Genomic DNA, 26,077 nt, shown 5'->3' with positions numbered 1-26,077 from the left:
GGAAAAAGTATAATGTAGTTTTATCCATTAGAAAGTGAAGAATGTCAACTGTGTTAAATTAACTTAAAAGGTAATTTTTTAAGCTAATGCCTAAAAAGCACCAATTACAAAAAGCCAAAACTGCAGGTTTTCATACAATTTAATGAAGTAAATATTTTAAATAATGCATTAAATTTCTATAGCATAACTCCTAAAAGTGTTTGAACAAAAGGAAAAGGCAAGACTGATTAATAAAAATGCAAAATTGTTGACAACTAAATGTTACTGAATAAAACATTCCAAATAACTTAAAGTAGCCAATTTAAGTGTACTACAAGTATACTTAATCTATACTACAAGTGAGGCAGTTTATTAAAGTTTACTTTTTATATACTATTTATATATTGTTAACTTAAAATGTTCCAATTTAGTCTGAAGAAGTATTCAGTTAATCCTACACTAAATCTCTAACTAGTACAAGTTACTTGCTATACTCATGTTGGTCTATACTTAACTAAAACTAACTTCCAATGTTCTTCTTTTTGATAATAGAACCTTAAAAAAATTAGAGGGGAAATGGAAAAATCTAACTATTTTTTGGAATTCTTTACTTACAGGTGTTTAAAAAAACTTTAAAATGATTCCAGATAAAGTAATATTTCCATGTGGGAGTTTGCTAAACCTGAAGTCGGATCTCAAAAGAGCAATTTTGGAAACCTTTAAGAAAATTAGTACACTTTGAAGTTTTTTTATTAAGTTAACAATACATACATAAAATTAAAAAAAAAATTGTATTCCTCACTTTAATAAACTGTAACCCTTGTGCTATCCTAGGCACTTTAACATTGGGAGTTGGGTCATCTAGACCCACTAGACAGTGCTCTGAACCTTTTTTCTTCAATGATTTGTGATCTGCACTGGTGTCCATGGATTTCATGAAATCTTTCCACCTTTATCCACCTTTGTCATGGTAGGGAGAACACATCAATGTAAGGGTGGGGTCATCTAAGATAGCACAAGGGTTAAGTATAAAATGACATCAGCAAAATCGTGCCACCTTTTGGTTATTTGCTTGAAAAACTGAGAAAAATAATGTACAGAATTTGATTGTGTTCTTCCTAATATTAATAGCTGTAATGAATTAATGGGATAAAATATTGTTAAAACTCAACGGCATTTTTTAGATGTGCCACTTTCATCTCAAATGTACGGTGGCTCTGAAGTGCAAATCATGTTTAAAAATCACTCTACGCAAAAACATTGTGATTTTCACAAAAAAAGTAAAAAAGCACAAATGAGCCACTCCAACTCAAAGTGAGTTATGTAATATTTTAATGTTTCATAAAAAATCAAATTATATGAAAGAGCAACAACGTAGAACATTACAATTAAATCAGTTAAATGTTAAAAAATATAAAATTAGTTTAAAACTTAATTAGAATGAGTAAATATTAATATTTTAAACTTCTAGGTCTATAGGTATTGACCTGTTTTTGCATCATTAATTTTAATTGGATTAAAAGTACGTTGCTAATCTTTTTCTTTTGTATTATTTTTGTCAGAATCAACACAATTACTGTTGGGCGTTTTAGCTTTTGAGCAAGGCTGCAGTTCTACAACTTGGCCACTAGGGTGCGTCTGGTGAAAACAGACGAACCTGATTCCAGGACCAAAGCCGAACACTCCCGGAACAAATAACCACATGTGGACATTTCATTGGACGGATTTGAGGTTTTCCTGGATCATCTGACAGCTTTAAAATGACCTCCAGTCGCGGAGAAACCGTATCCGGTTAAATTCCCGCTAAGATGAGCAGTGGAGGCGTGAGTACTGTTTCGGATGTGTTGCTGTTTGTCTTTTTCCTCCCTAAATCTGCATTTGTTTTTCACCTAAACATTACAAGGGCAGTGTCTGATAACAATGGCTGGACGCTGGATGCTGGGGGGAGGCGTTGCTAGGATACAGGGAGGATGCTGAGGTGTTGCAGCAGATTGATGTCATTGTTTTTGGTTCATGTGGTTCTTGTTTGTAGAAGCGAGAGAGGGAGACGAAGAGGAAACTGCAGCACTTTCTGAATGATTTGGCTCTACTTGGATCCTTACAGGTCTGCTCCGCCTCCTATCAGCGCAACAAGGTGTCCGTTCATCAAAGCAGGGACAGTTTTGTTTATTCCTCATGCAGGGTTTTAAATACTTCCAGCCGTGGCTCAGAGGGAAAGAGGAGCTGCTGCTGACCGTCGTCAACGAGGATCTGGTTAGTGTCTAGTTTTAGAGAAAAGTAGACTTCATGGCCCCTGAAGTCCAAAAATCATCAACAAAAAACATTTTTAAAAATCACAATCAAAAAAGCAACACAAATAAAACAAATAAATCTTTCATTTTTTTGGAAAATATGTGTTTTATTGTTTGTTTTGCTTGGTTAATTGTGAAATTTCAAATGTTTTTGCATGGAGTGACTTGTTGGTGTGACTGGCACTTCACCCCTCTTTGCAGGGTTGTCGTTCTCCTGGTTTTGTGGTGTCCAGAGCTTCCTCACGCTCCTCCTCCTCCTCCTCCACCTCCAGCAGCTTGAACAGCAGTGACATCTCTCCCAGCAGCAGCTCCCCCAGCCTGGCCAGTGGGAGCAGCTCCCCAGTGCCTGGAGATCCTGAGGGGCCACAAAGTCCACCGTCTCACAAACACATCAAGACGCAACCTCACACTTCCAGGTGATGAACACAACTGTGTGTAGCACAGTAGCAGTTGTTAGTGACAAGCCTCCATCATTTACTGTTCTTTCTTTAAATGCGTGGCGGGTTTAAAAGTACAATTTTAATAACAGAATTACAATATTGATGAATTGAGAGGGCTTTTCAAAGTAAAGTGCAGCTTTATTTTCTGGAAAAAGTGCACCATTATTTAGATTAAAACAGATGTCAAACAGGAAGTGATGAACTAATAATATTTGTAGAACAATTTTCTTCCTTTTTAAATGTCTCAAGTTTAATCATAGAAAGTGTTGTGAAATAATTGCCAATAGATGATGATAAAATATGAGTTTTAATGGGATTTTCTTCACAAACTTTCAGAATAAAGGTAAACAATAAGAAACACACCGGAAATCTACTTTTTTTCCTTTTGTAAAACCACAACCTGATCAAGTTGATGTCATGAATCTCATACGGACTATTTTGAAGTTTCCAAAAAACCCTCTGTTTCCCAAAATAGGATATCTTTTTTTTAAAGTACTGATAATGACAAGTCAGGACTAAAGAGAATTTTTAAATAAAAAAAACTGTTCTTGACACAGAAAAAACTTTATTGCAGGAAAAAAAAGACGTTACCAATTAATAGATGCGTTATTAGGCTTTTTCGATATTAAATGCAGTTTGACAAAATAAAAGTATAGAGAGAGCATTATACTATTAGACTTCTTCTTGCCCCGTCACATGATCATCACCTTGAGCTACACAAACTGGAGCACAAATCTGAAGACATTTATTAAGTTTAAGAAAATTTGGCAAAAACTTTTACATTTTGTTAAAAAATAAAGTTTTAGAATTATAAAGATAACATCTGTTCATTGCAAGGAGATTTGAAAAAGTACTACTTTTAACACTTTTTACCTTTATCATTTTTTTTAATAACATTTGTTGGATTTTTTAAAGATAAAAACATAAAAGATTTAGGTAAAAAGTTTTGTGTAATTTGATTTTGACTCCTAAACATTCAAACATGGGATTTTATCTTAAAAATTCTTCCTTTACAGTTAATTTAAGCTCATTATTTTCCGATTGGAAACTGGACGATTGGATACTTTTTCATAATAAATTTGTTAGACTGTCAAGTTAAGTTTCTCTACTTTTAATGGAACTAAATGGGAAAAGAGGGAAAGTTATCATTCAAATAAGAAAATACAGGAAATGGTTTTGACATCCAACATCACAGTTCGTCGTGTTTGGAGACCTCAATGCCTCAGCTTAGCAATCCATCTTTATAAAGAAATAAAAATATCAACTTGAAACGTTTTTTTTATTTTATAAAGGAATCTAAAAATGGACAATTATCTCTTTTAACGTTGCTTTTTTTTAAGCACATTTAGGCTTAAATCTAACTAAAAACAATACCAAATAAGCCAGCTCAGTAAAAAACACATTTCTTTTGGCAGGGAATTCAGTGAAGAGCATCTACTTCCTGCGTCTCCCAGTGAAGGAGAAATAGCCGTGCCAGTAAGTTTGTCCAGGAAGTTTTTTTTTTTTTTTTTAAAGTGGATTAGCTCCATTTCTTTCCTCAGGAGGTGAACTGCACTCTGTTTTTACTGGCTGGCTACATCAAGTATGGACGCCCCTACGCTTGGATTCGCTCCAACCACGAGCGCCTGGTCAACATCGGAGGTGCCGACTCGATGGTTAAGGACACGCCCATGAAGCTCAAGTCCATCACAGACTGGCAGACTCGAGGTATGGAGACAATTTGTGCCCGTTTTGAGTTTTTATGTGAGCTAAATCCCCTGCAGATGTGTTTGATGACGAATAACTTTCTGTTCCCAAAAACATCACTAACACATCATCCTCAGCAGACTAAAGCTAAAGTTCTTGGAGTCTGATTCCCAGGCGTCCGTGTTTGGGACGTGGTCAGTGAGCTGGTTTGTCTTTGCACCGTTCCCTCCCCCTCCAACCCCTTCGCGCTGGACATGCGCTACGTCAAAAGCCTCCCCGCGCCCGAGCGCTTCCTCGTGACGGGAGCTCTGATGAGCTTCCTGGAGATGTACGTGGTGTACGGGGACCGAGACGAGCTGCACTACGACAAAGGTGCTTCTCCTATTTAGTCAGCAGGTGGTGCCGTTGAGCCCCGTGTTTTAGTGATGGGGAAACTCTCGTTGCAGTGTTGGAGGAGGTGCAGCCTCTGAGGCGTCTGCATGTCCAGTCCCTGCTGGAGCAGCAACGACTCCGCAAACCCTCCATGCACGACTCTTCCAGATGAAGTTCTACTCCTCGACCTCAAGTTTAACCCTTGTGCTATCTTAGATGACCCCACCCTTGCATTGACGTGTTCTCCCTACCATGATAAAGGTGGAAATATTCCATGTAATCCATGGACACCAGTGAAGATCACAAATCATTGAAGAAAAAGGTTCAGCGAACTGTCTAGGGGGTCTAGATGACCCAACTCCCAATGGTAAAGTGTCTAGGATAGCACAAGGGTTACAAAAATCCTACAATGAGTCCGAGTTCCGTCACTATTCCTCGGTTAGCGCACTATTTAGGACGTTTGCCATTTTGTAAAGGTGTCCGAATCGGCATTTCCCGAATCCAGAGCCCTGGAAATTTTCCATAAGTCTCTGTGATAAACCAGTAACCACGGATGTTCACTAGAAAGGTGAAGATAGACCACAATGCTTTGCGTTTGAACGATTGGTCGATTGAAATAAATTGATGTACATTTAATTTTTATAAATCCTCCAAGAACACAGTGAAGTCATAGTCTCTAAAATGTTCGTATTTATGACGTCACCCATACACAATGACTTATTTCTGGTACAGACTAAATGAAATCGCCAAAGATCCAGGAAGACCATCTAGTGCCCTAGATTTTCATGGAATTCGGACACATGCAATTTTTTTTAAACTTCAAATATGACTGTATGCGAGAACTGGACTGAAGTGACCCCTCCCCCTTTGTGTTACAAACAGGAAGTGCCCCCTAGCTCCAAACCAAAATCCCGTAAACTTCGACAGAAAAGTAATTTAGTCATATTTGACAGAATAACCGTTGTTTGCCACTTTTTTTTTAATCATTCTTGCTAATTTAATTCTTTTATTTTTCTTTGTGCAAGTTATTCAGGTTATGAACTGACCACTCAGATGCCTCAAAGTATGTGGTCTGATGTCGAACGTCGGAAATGTTTGATAGATTTCGTGTAGCTCATGTTCAAGTGGTAGGGGTGTGGACTTCCAACAAGCTCGCCCCTGATTGGTGAGAGTGGTTGCCATAGTAACAATGACTCAGACTTCGTCTGGCTCCAACAGGTCGGCGTCCGTATTGGGAAATGGCAAAATTCAAGCAAGGCATCTTTTACGGGCGACGTCACACTCAATCGGTCCAGTTCTCACATTCACCGTTTCGGGGGTTTAAATCAATCCAGATTTAGGAATTTCAAATTAAGAGCTTTAGATATCCAGATTAAACACCAAATTAAAAGCTCTTTTATAGGCTACTATTGACAAAAATAGAGAAAATAAAGTCCTGGGAATTCAGTCACATGAAAAATCACAAGTCCCAGGACTTGTAATAGCTTTGCCCCCACTCCCCCAGTATTGAGGACAACAACTGTGTTTACTTCAGGCCAAATATAACATTGGAAAAATGAAGCCTTCCTGTCAGCAGACGGACCATTCCTCAACACTAAAAACAGTGAGTTCAAGCAGGTTACACATTTATCCACAAGCTTTATAAAAAAAAACTTTTAATAATTCTTAAAATACATTTTTCAGTTTAAATATGTATAACATAAAACAGTACATTGATAAAATACATCCTAAAAGCAGGCAGAGTAACCCCCCCAATCTTCTGACAGTAGGGTTTTGCCATTTGTAAATTAAAACGTTTAAAAAAATAAAATAAACTGCAAAGAAAATTCTGCAGTCAAAAGACACTAAAAGTAGACGTTTGCGGCGGTTTATAGCCTGGCTTTGGTCGGAGACGGAGGAGGAGTATGAGGTCGGAGCAGCGGATCCAGACTTGTAAACTTGGCGTGAAATGATTGGAGATGAAAAAGAAAACGAAGGAAGAGACTTGGGAATTTCAGAGCCTGGTGTGAGAAGGATGAAGACATTCCTTGAGTCTCTGTTTAGAATGCAGGTGCATGGCTGCACATTCCTCACAGAGGCTTAAAAAAATGAAAATAAAAAAAAAGGGGGGGACACTTTGTTCGTGGTTTTGCACAGATCCAGGCAAAACCCCACAGCAGCTTTCCCCGAACAAACCCCACTCGCTAAAAAACCCAGACCGGCCGTTTTTCATCCATTTGAAGCAACACTGCAGATTCATCTGGAGCCTGTTCATTACAGCTAGGATGCAGGTTCCACACCCCATTTACATTTCACAGAAATTAAGGCTGAACCGTCATAAAGGCAATGCTCAGAAAGAGCCTTAACGCAGTGACACACGCCTTCATCCCATGTTGGGTTTCTGTCCTGGCGTTCGTTTGGACAGTTTTAATGGCACGGCGCTGATCTGCAGCTGAAGTCCCTTCATGAAGACTCTTCATTTTCCAGTTATGCTTGTTTTCCAGCAGCGTTTGATGCCACTTTGCAAAGGTGGGGGGACACCTTAGCAGTCCTCCCTTTGATCCCATAATGCATGTACGTTGATGTGGGGGTGGGGGTTCAGCTCCAGTTGTTGGAGGCGGATCCTCTTCTGCTGATGGTCCTCATCGGGCTCCGGGATGCAGAGCCTCTCCTTTTCCAGCGAACTTCGGAGAAACACCGAAGTTAGTGATTGAAGCCGATTAATGAACCGCTGAATTGAAAAAAAAATGTGACAGCCTCACCTTTCCCCAAGCTGGCGGGCAGCGTGGAGCTCTTGGAAGGAGAGCGGCGGGTCGTCTCCTCCACCAGCTTCGCCCTCGCCTCCCCCGACGTCAGCGTGGACGAGCCGTCCTGCTGCCAGTCGCTCAGCGCTCGCTGGAAGGAGCGCGCCAAACACGCCGTCATGTCCCGCGCCCGCTCCGCCCGGCTGCACCAGAACACCCGACACTGCAGCTGCTGGCCGTGATGTTTACAGATGTACAAGAAGACGTTGGGCCGGTTGGCGTCCGCCGCGCAGTAAGCGATGTCCTGCAGGTACGTCTTGGTGAGCTGCCGGCCCGTGCTCAGCTCCTTGACCTCCACGTATCGCGGCCGCACCACCAGGGCGTGATCTTTGCTCAGCTTCTTCCTGTTTGCAATACCTTCCAGCAAGTGTGCAATAGCGTCCTGGGCTTGCTCTCGATCCAAGGAGAAGATCTTCTCCGTGCCGAGGTAGTGGACTTTAAACAGGGGGTCACCATGGGAGAGCGATTCGGTTCGGTCGCGGCCGAACCGCCGCCGGAACGCAGCCGGAGAGTTCTTAATGGTCTGCATGAGCTGGAAGCTGCCGAGAGACATGGTGTGCTTGGAGCTGGGTTTAGAGGAAACCTGCTGTGGGCTGACTGCTCCTGTTGAGCCGTGGTCTTCGGAGGTCACTCCAGTCATTGGCCCGCTGCTTTGATCTAAAAAAAGAGGAGGAGAAAGGACAGAAATGTTCCATCACTGAGGCAGTTTTATTGCTTCCAGGCAGCATTTCTTTGAGCAGAGAAGAATGCAAGTCACACTGAGGCAGGAAAGCCGACCAGAACAGGTTCAGCCGCTAAAAAATGACAGACATGCTTTGTTTGGTTGCAACCTCACGCTTTAAGAGGGCTGGAAACAAGCCAAAAACAACTGGAAAGATACCGCAGCACCACAAGGACAAGTAAAAGTTTCATCGGTTGTCAAACACCTGTATGTGCATTATTTTTCCATCCCTGGGGGAGCAGAGGCAGGATAACCCTCATCCAATTGCTTAAAAGACAAGTGTCAAGCAGGTACCATTCTTATGACCCCCACCATGGATTTGAGCCCACAACCGACTAGTCTCTGGCCGGACACTCCACCAATCGGCCACCAAGTCCCTTTTCTTTTGGGTTATGAAACGCTGACCTCCCATTGTCTCCCCCCGTCCCCAGAGCCGCCCGTTCTCCCATTGTTTTTAACTCCTGTATTTTTTCCCGTCGCTTTCTTTGCCGTCCTTCCAAACATCCTACGCTCCGTCCTCAGCCTCTCAGAGCAAAGCAGTGACGGCTCAGAGCTGGAGACCATTGTTAGTGAAAATCCTGCACAGGAAACAGCTCCACACCCCCACACCCCCCTCGCATCCCCTAAATATTTCTCCTCCAAACAATGGCGTGCTTTTGACAGCGTGTCACATCAAGCCTTTACAGTCTGCTTAGGTCAAAAAGGAAAAAGTACTTTGATAATTTCACACACAAAAAACATCTTTCTTAGTCAGTCTGTGATAAAAATATCTCTGATTTGATTTGCATCCACAGGCAGCTACACTAATATTTTACTATCAGAACATGAAGTGTTTGTGTTTCCTGCTGGGACACATTCCCCTTAATGCAGGACTGTGCGTCTGTCTGTGGGACAGACCAACCATTTCTAATTTTAGCTATAGTGCACACATAGGAACATTACTTGAATCTATTTTCTAGCCTTTTATCAAATAAATGACTATATGACACACAAAATGGCATATTGGAGAAAAGCATGATAAGTAATTTAATCTTACACTAAAGCTAACAAGGCTTTCTTTAGACCAAAGTTGAAAAATAAAGTCTTTAAACTTAAAGCAAGCAAATTTCGTTTTTTTTTCTTTGTTTTAAGATCATTCCTGACCTAAAAAAATGACAGAAAACGCGATAAGCATAAAAAAGCCTCAAATAACGTTCCACCTTCGCCTTATGCCAGTAAAATGCAAACTAAAAATAACATTTTGTTTGGACGCTAATATTTACGCTAAATTTGATTTAAAAACCGCATTTAAATGAAATTATTGCTTGTGACAGGACTTTATACGGTACAGATTACTTTTAAATAACTTAATTTTTCCTGGTTTTATTCTTACCTGGCCGCAGTTTCATGCAAACGACGTGCGCGACACGTCAACGGTGGCGTCTGGAGAAGTTTAAAAAAAAAAGTCACCGTACTAGCAAACATTAAAGCCTAGCTAAATGCTACTGACAGTCCCGCGCGCGTCTGAAACAGCCTCGAAGAGAGGCGTCTGGCTTTTAAGAGCACGCGGCTGCTCGGACGTAGACACTACGACAGCGTGACGGTCGAGTCAATGAATCAGCGGGAGCGCGTGGGGGAGTCGGTTTTAAACGACGCAGGCGCGAGCTCGATGCGCGCGCGCTTTGGCGGTAGGCTGGCTTTGATTCGAGAGGATGGCGGAGGTTTACACAAGAAGGATTTACGGTACGAGGTAGCGGGAACCATAACTGAGCTGGCTTTCACTTAATAACAGGAATACTTTGATTTATGACATTCGCCATACTTCTCTGAGAAGATACTGACTTTTCCCCAAAGTTTTTAAACACTTTGGTGAAAGTCAGTGATAGGCTTTTCATACAAATTAGTAAAAAGTAGTACACTTGAGAAAGTTTATTTTAGTATGCCTGAGTATAATATAACATGTACGTGTAGTGTAGAAGGTATATTGACTGAATACTTCTTCAGACTAAATTGGAACAATTCAATTCAATATATAGTATTGAACTGAATATATAGTACATAAAAAGAACATTTCAAATATACTGCATCACTTTATAGAACAAGTACACAATCAGACTACTTTTTGCTGAGGAAGGGAAATATTTATTGGATTTTCCTTAAAATAAAAAAACACAATAATATCCATTCATTATATCCAAGTTTTGATTTTATTTTTAAGGAATATTTTGTAAACAGCATTTTTGTTAGTTTTAAATGAAAGGATTCATCATTTTACTATCAATAGTTCCACTTTTTTATACAACCAAACACTATTTGGTTTAAAGGTACATTTTAAAGATAAATCATTATGTAATTGAATAGTGTCAAATAATAAATGATCTTGTGATCCAGTATCATGGCAGTGAAACCCAACACCACTATGCTTTTCCAGCAGCTGCAGGTTTAACATTCCTTTATTAGGGCATAAGTGCGCCAGCATACTGAGAAACCATCTGAAACCCACCACCTCTCATTAAGTTGGCATTGCGTCACGTGCTGAGATCTGCTTCTATTGCAGTTGGAACGGTGGCAGAGAAGAACTTAAATCAGTTCCACATGTGTGTACACGCTGCCCTGGGTGTGCCTGATGCTGCGAAACAGTAAGGCCCCTGTTTCTCCTGGGTTTTTGCCCAACAACAGTTAGGTTGTGGACGTCACAGTTGCCTCAGTGCTGAGCATGGCACACTGGAACTATTCTTGGAGCTTCGGTGACATAATGGACCGTCTCAGAGAGGAGCCGCCCTGCATAACGGACTCAGCATCCATGTGCAGACAGGGGTGCAGCTGCTGCTGTAGAGCACGCTGAAAAAGAGAACTGCACTTCATGTTCTGCGGCAGTCAACAGCAGAAAAATCTCAATGAACAAAGAAAAGTTAAGGTAAAATAAACAATTGCTTAAATAAAATCACTGTTATTTTATTCTTTTAGGAAAACATAAGTTAATGCTAAAATAATTTTCACACTAAAGGTGCACTTAAAAGCCTTCATTTTTTTTCAAAGAACATAGTGCGCCTTATAACTTATCTAATATATGATATCTCTTATTTAATAATTAAACCTGGTTGTGGGTACTGCTATCATAGGGGTTTGGACAGTACATGGTGCTCTGTCAAAATGTTACAATTTACAAACAAGGTTGGGTGTTATTGTGAATACGCTAACACGGCTAACGTGCAGCTAACGTGTATTTTTTTAGGTGTTACTAACAAGGTTGGGAGTTAGCGTAGTCACAGGTATGTTTGTTTTAGCAGTATCTGTCTGTATTTTTATGTGTTGAAAACAAAGTCGAGAGTTACAGTATTCCCACCGTATTCGCTTAGGTTTAGTGACTAGAGACACCCGCGAATACGCAGAACCACGGAGAACCACCCCCCACCCCCGCGGCTGAAGAATGTCCGTTACCAATCCTTACTCATCAAAAACCCTTCTGAAACATTTCTGATGCTTTGTTAAACATTTATCAAAGAACATTGAAATATTGGTCAACAAAAAGAGTTTTTTAAATTCAGCAACAGAGCAATAAACTGTACCATATTGTACTTTATAACGCACATTAGGAAAGTCTCTATGTCTCTCTGTGCCCTAAAGCCACTAGCCCATGCTTCCTCCGCCATCAGTTTAGTGCAAGAGGGCATCTTCTTCCAGAAGAGGCCGGTTTCAACCATCCTTCATTCATTCGGATGATAGTTACTCTATGCAATTATCTTCCTTAGCGTTTCAGGACATTTTCTGGCCATTTCTCCATGCAAGGGAACAAACTTTGGTTGGTGGCGATTCAGTAACCAATGGAACCAGCTGTTAAATATTCCTTAGCAATCAGCAAGGAGGCCGACGGGCCGGCATGCTCTTCATCTTGACTCCCCTCCTCCCCTGGAGCGCCTCCTTTGGAAGTCTTAAACAAGCATCTAAATCTGAGTTTTTGTGATGAACCGGAAATGTCAAGTGACTGAAATAAAAATCTGCGAATACATGAAACCAGGAATACACGGGGGAACACTGTACAGGTATTGCAAAAAAGATAACGCAGCTAAAACTTCTAATGTAGCTACTGTAACGGTGTCAAACTGTGTTTTTTAAGCATTACTAACAAGATTGAGAGAAAGCTGAGTTGCAGTAATGTTAGTTTCAGCTGTATGAGTCTGTTTTTTTTACGTGTTGCAAACAAGTTGAGAGTTACAGGTATTGCGAACACAGCTAACACTTTTAATGTAGCAAATGTGTAGCGTGTTAGAAACAAGTTCTAGAATTACTGTGAACGCAGTTAATAAAGTCTGACTGACTTATCTCTGACTGTTTTGTCTTGCTTAACCCTTGTGCTATCCTATGACCCCACCCTTGCATTGACGTGTTCTCCCTACCATGACAAAGGTGGATAAAGTTTGAGAGGATTTCACGTAATCCATGGACACCAGTGAAGATCACAAATCATTGAAGAAAAAAGGTTCAGCGCACTGTCTAGTGGGTCTAGATGACCCAACTCCCAACGTTAGTTTGGTGCATTTTATATAAGACATAAACAGACCATTCATTGACGGTGCACTTTGAAACTCAGGTGCGCCCTATAGTGTGGAAAATACAGTAATTGTTTAGATCATTTTTATTTTGTCTAATATTATTCTTGTAGTTTTAGAAATATTGGATCAGTTGTCAGTCTGAATAACTGTAACCAAAAACACTTTTGATGCCAGTGGTTGGTGTTACTTTTCCACCAATATTTGTATTTATTATTTTGATATCTACAAAAAAAAGTTAGCAGACTTCCAAAATAGTGCAGATGGGAGCCGTTTTTTTGTTTAAATCTGGGGAATAGAACACACTGGTGAGTTTACACGACATTTGCAGGAGACACGCCCAGTGTTTCAGATACTAACTGGCACCCATTAGTGTCCCAGAACTGTCTGTGACCGAAAGCAATACAATTAACAGCCCTCTCAGGGGGCAATTACAAGTCATTGTGAATAAAAAGTCCCGGTCTCAGATGTGCTTGCAGGGTTTCAGGAAACTTAAAGAAAGATATTGTAATTCCAAATGACCAAACAGATGGTACAAGACCCAAGCAATTCCTCTGTACATTGAGGAGTTTCTGTGATACCAAGAGCAAGAGAAATGATTCCACTTTAAAAATACTAGCAAAACCTCAGCTTACTCTAGGAACAAACTTGGTCCCAGAATGGAACGCTGCAGTAAAATCTATAAATGTTGAAAGATGCACATCAAATGTTGTTAGAATAGTTGTAATAGTGGGGGCACTTCATAAGGAAACCTTTGCAGTCAGTCACAGCAGACCCATTGGACACGACAAGGTCTAGAAGCAGCCTTCCACCCCACATGTTGGCTCTATTTTTATGTGTGTTGCCACCCATAAATGTAAATTTTCCCACAGTTTTTACACTAGCAAACAAGAAACAGGAGCGTTTTTTTATGTATAGTTAATGAAAATAACTTACAGACTAATCTGCATGCACATTTTTAAACATCTGTCCAAACCTGGGGTCGGGAACCCATGGCTCACAAGCCATATCTGGCTCTTTTGATGGCCACATCTGGCTCGCAGACAAATCTGTAAATATAAAAAAATGTTTTATTAGACCAGTCCTTCTCGGGCGCAACGCAATGCCAGGTAGCAGTAGTAGCGGTGCTTGGAGAAAAAAAATCTGCACCACTATCAGTTTACTATTATCTGCCGTCCCTGCAGCTGCGCGCTCCTGTCTCTGACAAGGAGCTGCAAATGTGTGAAGGAAAAGGGAAAGGGTAGTGGGCGCAGGCAGGGAGGTGAAAACGTCGCACCGATTGTCAAAACTTCGAACACGCTGCCCGTCACATACCACGCACTGCAGCGTGTGAGTATTGCTGTACTGACAATGTTTGGCTCCACGTATTCAGACAAGACCATCAGTAAAAACCACCATGCAGCACCAGAAGTCGCATTAATGGTAATGCGACCATTTCCGTATTCGCCCTAAAGCTGAACCCCATTGGTCCAAACTCCCCAACAACAGGCTTAGCAACAGAACTGAGGGCCAACCAGCATATCTGCTTGATGCGTTCAATGAACTCTGGAACTTAGAACGCAACCCAACAGCCAACCAGTTCAACTCAGTCCGCTACAATAACAATGTAAATAAAAAGAATCCACAGAACTTATTGTACTTCAAAAGAGTTAAAATTAAATAAAATGCACACATTCACTTGTATTTTAAGTTTTAAACAATGAATGGGACTCACGAAATTACATTAAAAATGTGTGGTGTTCATGGCTCTCTCGGCCAAAAAGGTTCCTGACCCCTGGTCCAAACAATATCTGCAACCGGAAGAGAAATGTGGATAAATAGAAATAAATGTATATCACACAATTTATTTGATTTGTGCAATGTTCCCAAAACTATTTGCTTATGCATTGTAAAAAACAAAACAAAAAAACACAAAAAAAACCCAGATCCAGTCACATGATGTGACTGCAGAGGTTGTTCTTTATGAAGGTTTGGTGTTGTTTTAAGTTAAAGATTATTACCACACCTTAAAAGGTCAGTTAAGAAGGGCTTTCAGTGAAACTGCACTGGTCAAACTCAAACTGTGAGTTAGTGACTAGAGACACTTAGACCGTAATTAAAAGGAACAGGGACCTTTAACATCAGAGCTGCAGTCTTTACAGTCTTTCATTTATCATAACTCTTCATCCGTCTGTGCAATTAACGTACGTTCAGTGGATTCTGAAGTGGAGAAAAGCAGTTTTGTGCCGACATTGGTGCAAAGTCAATATGCAAATCTGCTTTTCTCCACATCAAAATGAGCTGATTTGCGTTGGTCACATCAACGGTCGAGCAGGTACGGTAGGTGGTAGTGTGTGTTATTTAGGTGTCGTCGGTGGCATCTCCAGTGTTAAAGGGTTACAAAGATGGTTTGCAGTGAGGGGGCACCACACTTGTCTGCAAAACGGCTGGATAGAGCATGCAATAAAGTGAATTATTGTTTTATTTCGAGCCAATTTGTTTTGCAAGTTCATTTTACTCCTGTAGTCCAAGTTTCCTTGTTTAGTGAAAGTGTCACCAAACCCAGGTTTTTCTGGAAATAGACAAATATTCCAAACAAACGTTTCTGGGAATTACTGAAACTCGATAAATTAAGGTCATTGAGTCAGTTGTCATTACAAACAATCGTGGCTTCATTGTTGAATCTAAAATAAAGAACAAAAATATTTGTAAAAGAATTTCATTTTCTTTTGCACATTGAGACTTTTTAGTATTGGAATGAATAAAGACTTACTCAGTTGGGTAAAAAATACCTTGTGGATACACATTGACCTAGCCAAGGTTGGCCTACTTTTGCTTTTGAATGTGCTTCAGCTCAGAAATCAAAGTGGTGTCCTCCGAAAGAACCAGTTTCTGAAGGTTTTGTATTCATTGAATCCTTTTCTCAGAAGAAGCCTGAGGTTTGTTGTACCAGAACCTATAAAGACATTTTAAAGATGGGATGTTTTATCTTCACCTGTCAATCAACAAACCTGTTTGGGTTCTATGTCAGGCCCAAGTTATAAGTAACATAATATATTCATTTTTATCCACAGACCAAGGTAAATGAGTTGCCACTCCATCAAAACAGTTCGCCACCAGAGAATGTCCCATCACTATAAGTTAAAGATTACCTAATGTGGCCTACATACAATAAACTAAAAGAAGAGTTTGTATGTACAGAGTTGTGACCTCTGCTGTAGAACTGGGATGTAACATTTCTATTGTTGGAAACAGTGCAAACACAAGTTTTGGGAAGTAAAAATGACACCACATGTGAGCCTCATTGTGTAAGTGCTTTACAGCCAGTTCTCTTTTCTGAAGGCGATCTAAATCAAGTCTTGTTTGTACATACTGATGTCTATCTGCCGTGTTTAGGTTAGTCGACAATGAGGGTCACATTCCACGCTGCTGTCTTTTTTTTTATAATCTGGTGAGCGAGATGGCTGTACAGCTTGAGTTATGAACTTTCACCTTTGTGATATAACTTTCATTATGAGGAAGAAGAGTTGCCACAGCTGAATGAACAGATACAAGGAAAATCACAACTCCTGATGAAAGATAAAACAGCGGGGACCCATATATATGCCCTCAAATATACGGACAGTGGTGCCACAGCACACCCATTAACCCTTGTGCTATACAATGGAGTCCAGATGACCCGATCCTTACATTGACGTTTAATCCCTACCATGACAAAGGTCGATAATGGGGAAGAGGATTTCATGTACAGTAATCCGTGGACACCAGTGAAGATCACAAATCATTGAAGAAAAAGGGTTCAGCCCCACTGTCTAGTGGGTCCAGATGACCCATCTCCCAAAGTTAAAGTGCCTAGGATAGCACAAGGGTTAGGAGAAACCAAGAAACACGAAATGACCTCAGATCCATATAACCACAAAGAGGCTCAGAATGACGCAGTGGATAAAAAAAAAGCTTTGAGTCATGCCACATTCAACAAAGATTCATTGCATGACAAATTATAACAACTAAGAAATAGACTAAACCAAAACCAGATAAAAACATTCACAAAGCCGTAAAAAAGGTAAACGAAACAAAGACAGACGACATATGTTAGACCTTGCACACATGTAGCTAGATATTTCAAAAGACAAATATCATCCCGATTTAAAACAAAAAAAAGAGCACGCTTACAATTGTTTTCAAAAAAGTAGAGGTGTAAAATTTCATTTTAACAAAGATTCGATACATATAATAATTTATGTCTGTCAATACGATTCATAATCTATACTGGTTCATTTTTATTGATCCAATTCGATCCAATTCACTGACCTAAAATCGATCCAGGACATCTTTGGCTAAAAATTCAACCAGTGACCAGTGAAGGTGAAGTTTTCCAGAGTCCTTGTATTTTTTGCAAGAAAATCAATTGTAAATTAAATATGTGTTCAAACAAGCAAGTAAACAAAAATAAATGGTACGTCCATTTTAGTTTCCTAAAGTTCAGCCCACTGTTTTTCCACATCAACATAATACAAACAGTAAGACGGAGTTTTAGGGCCACCAAAAAAAAAAGTTAAATTACGAGATTTTAATTTGTCAATTTTCAAGATTTTTATTTTGTAAATTTACAAGACAAAAACTCGTAATTTTACGAGATTAAAGTGGAAGTGAGCATACAGAGCAGCAAGTGAACACCGCGCAACAGCAGAGCAGACCAACTAAACCCAATTGAATTCAATTCAATACAGCAAAATACAAATTTTATTTGTATAGCCCAAAATCACAACAACAGTCGTCTCGATGGGCTTCGAAGTAAAACATGAACTCAAAAGGATCACGAATACAAAGAGTTCAATAGAAAAATACTAAAATGAACTAACAAACTGACTAAGCTATACTGGCATCCCTGCCCTTAGACCCCCCTTCGCGGTAAGGAAAAACTCCCAAAAAAAACGGATTCCGGAAAAAACGAAGAAACCTCAGGGGTGCCCACATGAAGGAGGGATCCTCCCCCAAGACAGACAGGCGATTTACCAGAATTCTTAGAGAAGAATTAACTTATCTAAATCTACAACTACACATATAAAGTCCAGCAGACGAGCTTCATCCAGCTGTGGTTGGGGGGACAGTCAAAGGCGCGAGTCGAGCCGGAGACAGGAACCACAGCCAGGTGTAGGAGCAGGAGCAGAGACGAGGTACTCGGTCAGGAACAGAGCAGAGACGAGCCAGAGATGAGCCAGAGGCAGGATCCACAGCCAGGTGTAGGAGCAGGAGCAAAGGCGAGGTACACGGTCAGGAACAGGAGCACGGATGAACCAACTGGAGTGTGGAAGCACTGTCATTCCCCAGGAGGGGAGAGGAAAAGAGGGACAATACATGAATCGCACTGCACAAAACAGAGGCATGGAGAACTAAATGATGAATAATGATCAAGAATAGAGAAGCGAGGAAGGGTAGAAGTAGAAGAGAAAAGAGGACAGAACCCCGGGCACCATAGTTACCCCAGCTTCAACTTCTAGCAGCCTTTTAAAACAAATAGTTATTATTAAGTTTAATTTAAACAAATTAACATTAAGTTAAATAATATCTGAATACTAACTAGTCTGACAATAAGCCTGTCCAAATAGGAACGTTTTCAGTCTAACTTTGAATGTAGAAACTGAGTCGGCCTCTCTTACATGAGCTGGGAGCTTATTCCATAGAACAGGGGCTTGGTGGCTAAACGCTCTACCTCCAGCTGTACTTTTACTAATTCTAGGAACAACAAGCAGTCCTGCATTTTGCGAGCGAAGTGTTCTATTTGGATGGTAAGGGACTATGAGGTCCTTAATATAGGACGGGGCCATTCCATGTAAGGCCTTACAGGTTAACAGGAGGATCTTGAACTTGATTCTAGAATCAACTGGGAGCCAATGGAGCGAAACTAACACAGGAGTGATGTGATCTCTTCTGCTAGTTCCAGCTAACAATCTAGCAGCTGCGTTCTGAACAAGCTGGAGACTTCTTAAGGAACTCTTAGGACACGCTGCTAACAAAGAAATACAGTAATCCAGCCTAGATGTAACAAATGCATGGATGAGTTTTTCAGCATCACTCTTAGAAAGTATATTTCTGATCTTAGCAATATTCCGCAGGTGAAAAAAGGCAGTTCTGCACGCCTGAGATATGTGAGCCTTAAATGATAAATCCTGGTCAAATAAAACCCCAAGGTTTCTAACTGTGGAATTAGGGGCTATACAGGTGAGCTGAATGTTTCTTTAAAACATTCCTAATGTTTGGAAGCTCATTTGTTTGATTTACGATTTATTAATGTTTTATTTATTGATGGGTGGTTTGCAGGATCTCTGCAGCCCCTTGATGAAGACATCAGTATCCATGCAGCAGCTTTCCACTTGAATCCTTTCTTCCTCCACCAAAGACCAGATCTCTGCGTTTGTGTGATGCTTCCGTCTGAGAAGGAGCACTTTTTTTGTAGCATTTTCAAGGTTCTAATGCTAATATAACAGACTCTTTTCATTCATCTTTATTGTTTCATGTTGAAACGGGACATTTCATCTGCAGGAGTGGGCGTATGTAACACTGTTTACTTCCGCATTGGTGTTCGGATGACAAGTTTAAGACGTAAGGTGACAAATGAACTTCAGGTTATGTGAATGAAAGGGAAATAAAGGCTGCAGTGGTCCTCTTCACCCAAACATGTCTCTGAACTCCTTATTTTACATATAAAACTCTGCTTTACTGACACCGAACCCCGGAAAGCCAGCTCCATTGAAAATAATCTGATTTTGAGTCGCCCAAAGGTTCCGAATCTCTTTGTTTTTTTAAACCTATCCGGGAATAAAGCTTCACAAAAGGCTCAACAAAGGCTCCACAAATTTCATCTTTAAGCTCGGCTCCGATAAACAGAAAACTTTGGTGTTTTTTCCTCGTTAATCTATGACTTTTTTCTCGTAAATGTACGAGATTTTAAGTCGTAATTAAAAAAACTTCGTTTTGTAAAATGGCCCTAAAACTTCGTCGTAAAACAGAACATTGCTAGAACATCTTACCACACTGTATGGTCACATGTTTTTGCTAAATTCAGAGGGTTTCCACACATTAGACTGGAATGATGATTGTTCATTTTTGGTTGCCATCACAAGTGTTGTCCTTTGTGATGGCACTTGGTTGGTTTTACTTTGTAGCAAAATAAACCTATTGTGCCTCGATCCAAATGTTATTTTCCAAGATAGATTATCGATTTATCTCATTTTGAAACAAGTTTATAATGGTTGCGTCGTAGGGATGGAAATCGATTCACTGATTAATCGTTACACCCCTACAAAAAAGTGTTTATCTTCATGAACCCACATAAAAGCACCGCTGTATGTGTGACCAACCCATGAGTGGTTGTGTAACGTTGACCCACTTCAGCCAACTAGAATTATTGTTGTTTGCTTATAAGAACAGAACAATTCAGGCTGACTGCGTTTATTCTGCTACAAACTGTCAATGCGCATGCGATTTTAATGCAATATTTGTCACATGCTGGGATGTGGGGGTACCTAAAACTTTGTTTTCCCATGTCCCATGTACAGTAATATTAACTCTCTCTCTCTCTCTCTCTCTCTCTCTCTCTCTCTCTATATATATATATATATATATATGAAATTCTGTTTTTGTTGGTAATATTGTGGTAGAACGCCACTCTATGTAGAAATAAACAAAAAAAAACAACTTTAAATTAACTAAAAAGTAGGCACAAAGTGGATATTGAAATCTGAATGTGCTAGATTGTTTTCTCAATTATCTTAATGCTACAAAACTGATTGTTCTGGAAATGTTTCATTTACCTGTGAGTGTAGTTCTGGTGGGATCATGTTACCTGTGTCATGGTGTTTATTTTGCCCAGCATCCCCGCCTGCTCTCTCACCACTGCCACATTTCAAAATGAAGGAGATGAAGTGGGAGCCAAAACAAGGACAGACGTGCCTTTACTGTCAGGTACACGTTAGCTTTACATAAACAGAAAAAATCTGTTTCTGCAGCGTCTTCTCACTGAACTAACATGCCAGCAATATGTACCATCCTTTGTTATTTATTGATGTGAAGCAGCAGCAAGTAGGAGAAGTTATGAAAACAGGAATTGTGACTTTACTCCATCCCTGTTCTTTGTTGTACTTTCTAAAGCAGAAAACATGGTGAGACAAGTTTCTTTTTTGGCCATGTATGGTATGACAAGTGTCCTGCTTGGCAAGTTTTGAATCCTTCAATGAGGTCTGCCCCAAAGCTGCAGGTTGTACTAAAACAGGAGAGGCGTGTCACTCATAAAAGTTTGTTGTGTTTTTTAAGCTTTGTCAGCATGATGGTGTCTGTACAACATTCTGTCGTTTTGTTGATATTTTTCCTCCAAAAGTCTGTCAGAGATTAAATATTGAGCTGAACAATCTTTTTTTTTTAAAACACACAAGGTCTGATCTTCTAGATTTTGCACAAAGTAATAGATATGGTCCCTGTTAAGTTTTGTTGGCGCTCAATACAGGCGCCATGATATCTTCTACATTTTTGTGATTGATCACTGAAGATCCAAAGTAAAGTTGTGCTGAAGTTTCCAACAGAGAAGACCTGGACAAGTAAAGATATTTGTATCTTTGTGATAGACAGAAAAGTGTCATCAGCATAGAAATGAATGGAATAGCAATGTGAATGAATATTAGAGTTAGGAGACGTGGTTTGAAAATAGAAGCAGGCTGGGAACCAAATCTTATGTAACACCAGAAAGAGGAAGAGTATCCTTCTTTCAAAGACTAGTTGTAAAGTTAGGAAATAAGAGGAGCAATACGTAACATCAGAATTTTCAGAGAAAGTCATCTCCCCCTTTTTATGGCTTTTAGGGATTTGTCCCAATTACCGGTAGCTCTTTAATGCCTGAGCTTTAGCTCCACTGTTGACATTCTTTGACTACCTTAATTCTTCAACCGTTTATGCAATTAGCGTAATTCTGAAATAGCAAAGCAGCTTTGCGCTGATATGCAACATTTTACATTAGTGAAGTGTTTTTGCAATTTTTTTTCAAAGAAAAGTAACATCTTAACTTCTATTGTGAAGCCACTCAAAGTGTTGGCTGCAGTCCAGGCTTTGATGCTTGTTACCACAAGACTTTAAGGGAGAGGCGATTTCCTCAGGATGTTGCTACAGTAGCTTATGTGATTTGTGTGTCTGTGTGTGTGTGTGTTTGCTGTTTCTGATATGCGATGTGCATATCACAGGCTGAAGAATATTGCGGTAAGTAAGGATAAGTGTAAATCTGATTCACAGAACACCAATTTTTTGCTGGTGGAGGAATGTGAGGACAGCAGGGTGTTTGCTGAGTAAACACAGTGGAGACGTGCACGTATTGAAAAGGTCAAACTGTTGCATCAAAGTGGGTTTTTCTTTGTTGAGACAGAACAAGGAGGAGTTATTTTAACATATTAAGGGATTTTTCAGACTTTTTCCCCCTAATCATCAGGATAACATATCCAAAAGTTATACAGTTTGTTGCTATGAAAGTGGATGCAAAAATTATGGAAAAGCAAATGTTAGGAATGATTAGAAACAGGAAAGTTAGAAACTCCCTTTTTACATTTTATTATACTAACTTTTACCTTTTATCACATCAATGGCTTAAACTCAATTCACTTTGTATTATCATCTCAAAATTATATTACACTCCAGACAGAGCACAACCAAGACTATTGTCTCGCAAACATTCCTTTAACATCCTCCCTTTTCATCTTTGTGTGTTCTGGTGTATGCGTTCTGGCAAATGTCTGTGATAACCCCAGAGAGATCTGACACTTTAGCTGCTCTGACCTTCGAACATCTAGCCTGCAACAGTCTGTGGGTGGGTTTTTCACACCATGATCCATCGAATGAGGTTCTGAATATGCAAATGCAAGGTATATATGTCAACCCTTTTTCTGAACTCCTTTGTTCGGACTTTGAATGCACCGTGTTCATCTGTCTGTAACCCTGCGTACAAATCTGTGGTCTTTGTGCGGAGTAAACCTAAAAAAGATAAGTTACTGTCTCTGAGTCATTATTCATTATTTCTGTGTGCTAGAAACTGACGGGGTTACGAACTAATACAATACAGTCCTTTCTAGAGAATCCAGTTTCTTCACAGCAAATATTAGTCCTATCAGACAATGATAGAACACCATTAGGAAAGCAGACAGTAATAGAAGAGGACAGCACTGAAGCAGCTAGGCATCCCCAGGCTGCAAGAAACTTTTTATAGCTCATTTAAACTACAGGAAGTTTTTATTGTGTCTGTAGTTCAGAGACTGTGGCTGATTGCTGTTCACAGAACTTATTAAATAGTCTCCAGTTTAGGGTCTGGGCGGAGTTTTCTTGGCGTCAGATGGTTTAACCTGTGTCACAGCTGCATATGGTTTGGTCTTGACTAACTCCAGGCACAAATTACACAAAAAACCGCACTCAGACAAAAACCTGTTCACGACAATATCCAATAGAATGGCAATGAGTTGATTTTAATAAGGAGAGATCTTGAAAGTGAGATTGAAAGCTTTAATAGTGAAACAGGAATTGAGTATGAAATAGTCTTTGGCGGTGTGGCTCTAGGCTGGAGACATCTGCATGTTTGTGATGACCTGAGCCCAGACGCTGATGGTGGTTAAGGCCAGACTGCAGTGACGCAAAGAGCCAGGAGGAGAACCAAAATGCAATGAAGTGGATAAACAAACTTCTATAAATTTAAAGGCAGGAATTTGATTGGTTGTGAAGAAAGTGAGCACTTTAGTTATTGGCTCACAGTGAGCACTAATTGATGAGTGACGTGTGGAGTAATGAATCAGCAACCCAGCGTAACTGAGGAGGACTAAACTATGATCTTGCAAAGGTCAAGATTGTCACTTAGGGTGCAAAATATTAAGGATTCCTGTAGAGACCATTCAAGTAAAATATTTACTCTGAGAAGCTTAAGTGTGGCTTAAGTATGGAAGATCTATGTCAGTTCCAGGAACTTTGGGCTGTTGTTATTTCACTCTACAAGCTACTCAGCATTACTGCTTCATTGTAAGCTGCCCGCCTTTTGTTCCTCAACCAACCAACATCCTATTTTGTTCTTTGAATTCATGGATGTTAGTCTATTTACATTCCTAATGTTTTTGTCAACTTTCCTACACCCTGTTCTCCACCTGGAACGATGGTAGGTCCCTTACCCAACGTCAGCGCCTACACTCTGGGGTTTATTCATCTATGGTCTGAGCTTATCCCCCTGTAAAGGCCATTGATTTTGGCCTTGCATCAAACACATCCTTTTGTACCGCAATTCCATCCATCTGCTGAACCCACTGAATCCCTTTTCACGGTCATGGGGTTGCTAGAGCCAAACCAGCTGCTCTTGGATGAAGGTGTGTTACACCCTGATGAGGCCTTCAGTGTGTTGCAGGGCCACACACTCATACCTTTGGACAATTTAGAATTACTAATTAACCTATGAAGTCTATTTTTGGACTCTGGGAGGAAATTGGAGGTCCCGGAGAAACTTGTGGAGAATGGGCAAACTCTGCCGGAAAAGGTCCTAGCCGGTTTGAGCAGAGAAGGGGGCTGGGGACCAAAGCTTGTGTAACTCCAGAAAGAGGACGAGTATCCTTCTTTTGAAGAATGGTTGTAAAGTTAGGAAATAAAAGGAACAAAACATAACATCAGATTTTCAGACAAAACCATCTTCACCTTTTTTTGAGTTCTAAAATTGCATTAAACTCTTATCATCCCAATCCATTTACAGTAGAGACCAATTCTTTAAAGAAAATTTAACATAGCTGGTGTCCAAGGGCCAACAGGTCCTACAAATTCCGGATTAAAGCACATTTAAAAGGTAAGTAACTGGAGCCTTATAACACAAAAAAAAACAACAAACAAAAAACTCCATTTCCCTCCAATGGGACATGGCCAAACTTTGAAAAAGCCATAAACGTCCTTACAGTTTGATTCCAAAAACTTTACAGTGGACAAATTTTTACTCATAAAACTACGGTACACTGCAGGTTATTATTTTTTCATGTACTTGACTTTTACTCTTGTAAATTCGACTTTGAGACAATTTGAAAGGGTAGTATTTTTACCGTATTATCATTTATTTCAATTAAAAAATATAAGAGTTAAAAAATAGGATTTATTTTAACAGAAAACAAGATCACCATTATGGAACCAGCCTTTATGAGGATTTAAAATTAAATATGGCACAAACGTTGATGTTAAAGTTGACTCTTTTAATGGTAAATTAAGTGTTTATTAAAGCTGTGCTTGTAGTTCTGTCAGCTGTGATGGGCAGGGCCCCTCCATTAGTACAAATCGTTTAGTCCACCACTGATTTGGTCTATCCAGGAAAACAGAGAAACTGGGGAACACAATGTTGGATCAATTTTCCACAAGATTGAATATGGACCACAACCTTCTTACTGTAAGCTTACTGGGCCAGCTAGCCAATTTGCAAGCATCCTTCACAGTTAAAAACAGCCATTTGGTCAGTAGTTCTGTTTCACCTGGAAGCTTTCAAACATTTAATAGATTTTTCAGATGATCAGATATAGAGAAAATCTGTTTGGGAAATACAGGATGTTTGCTGTAGTGAGATAACAATTTACAAGACACCAAAACAGGTGGAAAATCAGCACAAAACATGCACAAATTTAAAAAGGTAGGGCCAAATCTGATACATGCCAGATGTGTTGCAAAAAAGCAGTTATTATTCGACACAACATGCATATGTGTTCATCAAACCAATAACCAACATTTTTGAGTCTTTTATCCATCCAATTCTGCAAGTATTAAAGGATTGACTTCATGATGACTGGAAGTATTTCATGATGAACGACACGTTCTGTGGAAGCAGCCTCATCCATCCTGTAGATACAGTCTGTGAGAATGAATCAGCTAATCCCATTTAAAGATGATCAGTGCTATCAGCTGGGGAAACTGGAATGACGTTTCAGTCATAGCAGAGGGAACAAAGATAAAACCCTTTTTTTTCCAGCTGTTTCATCGGATCGGTGCCAGCATGTGTTTACCTGCTCGCAACAATGTTGTGTATGCTTTCCATTAAATGAAACACGGCGTGTTTGGTGTTAAAACAGGTTCACACGTCAGCTGTTGTTGTGTGTCAACGCAGGGCGCTCTAACCTGGGTTTTGAGGCGTAACAGGAAATCTACCTTTTTTTCTGTGCACACACCTGGAATCAGAAAGTAAAGCTGGATAGTTTACTGATCTGTTATCACTGTGAAAATAAAACGCACACTATGTGAATAGGAAAACCCAACAAGGACTGAT

The 26,077-nt window shown here is 39.9% G+C and overlaps 2 protein-coding genes across 2 annotated transcripts; one reads left to right on the top strand and one right to left on the bottom strand.

Moving 5' to 3' along the window:
- Positions 1-1,576: 1,576 nt before the first annotated feature.
- On the top strand, positions 1,577-5,434 carry si:dkey-19b23.7 (uncharacterized). Its single transcript, XM_011487549.4, has 8 exons — positions 1,577-1,802; positions 2,012-2,083; positions 2,161-2,232; positions 2,472-2,686; positions 4,126-4,186; positions 4,252-4,417; positions 4,571-4,768; positions 4,843-5,434. Exons 1-8 carry the CDS (start codon positions 1,788-1,790, stop codon positions 4,938-4,940), a joined length of 897 nt encoding a protein of 298 aa, XP_011485851.1. The 5' UTR covers positions 1,577-1,787; the 3' UTR covers positions 4,941-5,434.
- A 972-nt stretch (positions 5,435-6,406) lies between these two features.
- si:dkey-19b23.8 (low density lipoprotein receptor adapter protein 1) lies at positions 6,407-9,915 on the bottom strand. The gene is made up of 3 exons (XM_004079899.5): positions 9,645-9,915; positions 7,510-8,208; positions 6,407-7,431 (listed from the first exon to the last, which is right to left on the bottom strand). The coding sequence occupies exons 1-3, from the start codon at positions 9,658-9,660 to the stop codon at positions 7,346-7,348; spliced, it is 801 nt and encodes a 266-aa protein (XP_004079947.1). The 5' UTR covers positions 9,661-9,915; the 3' UTR covers positions 6,407-7,345.
- Between the last annotated feature and the right edge of the window lie 16,162 nt (positions 9,916-26,077).

The sequence above is a fragment of the Oryzias latipes genome, chromosome 18 (assembly GCF_053564925.1).
Source record: "Oryzias latipes strain Hd-rR chromosome 18, Olatipes_Hd-rR_3.1".
NCBI lineage: Eukaryota > Metazoa > Chordata > Actinopteri > Beloniformes > Adrianichthyidae > Oryzias > Oryzias latipes.
Note: the sequence above shows the minus strand (reverse complement) of the source record. Positions and strands in the feature narration are given on the sequence as shown.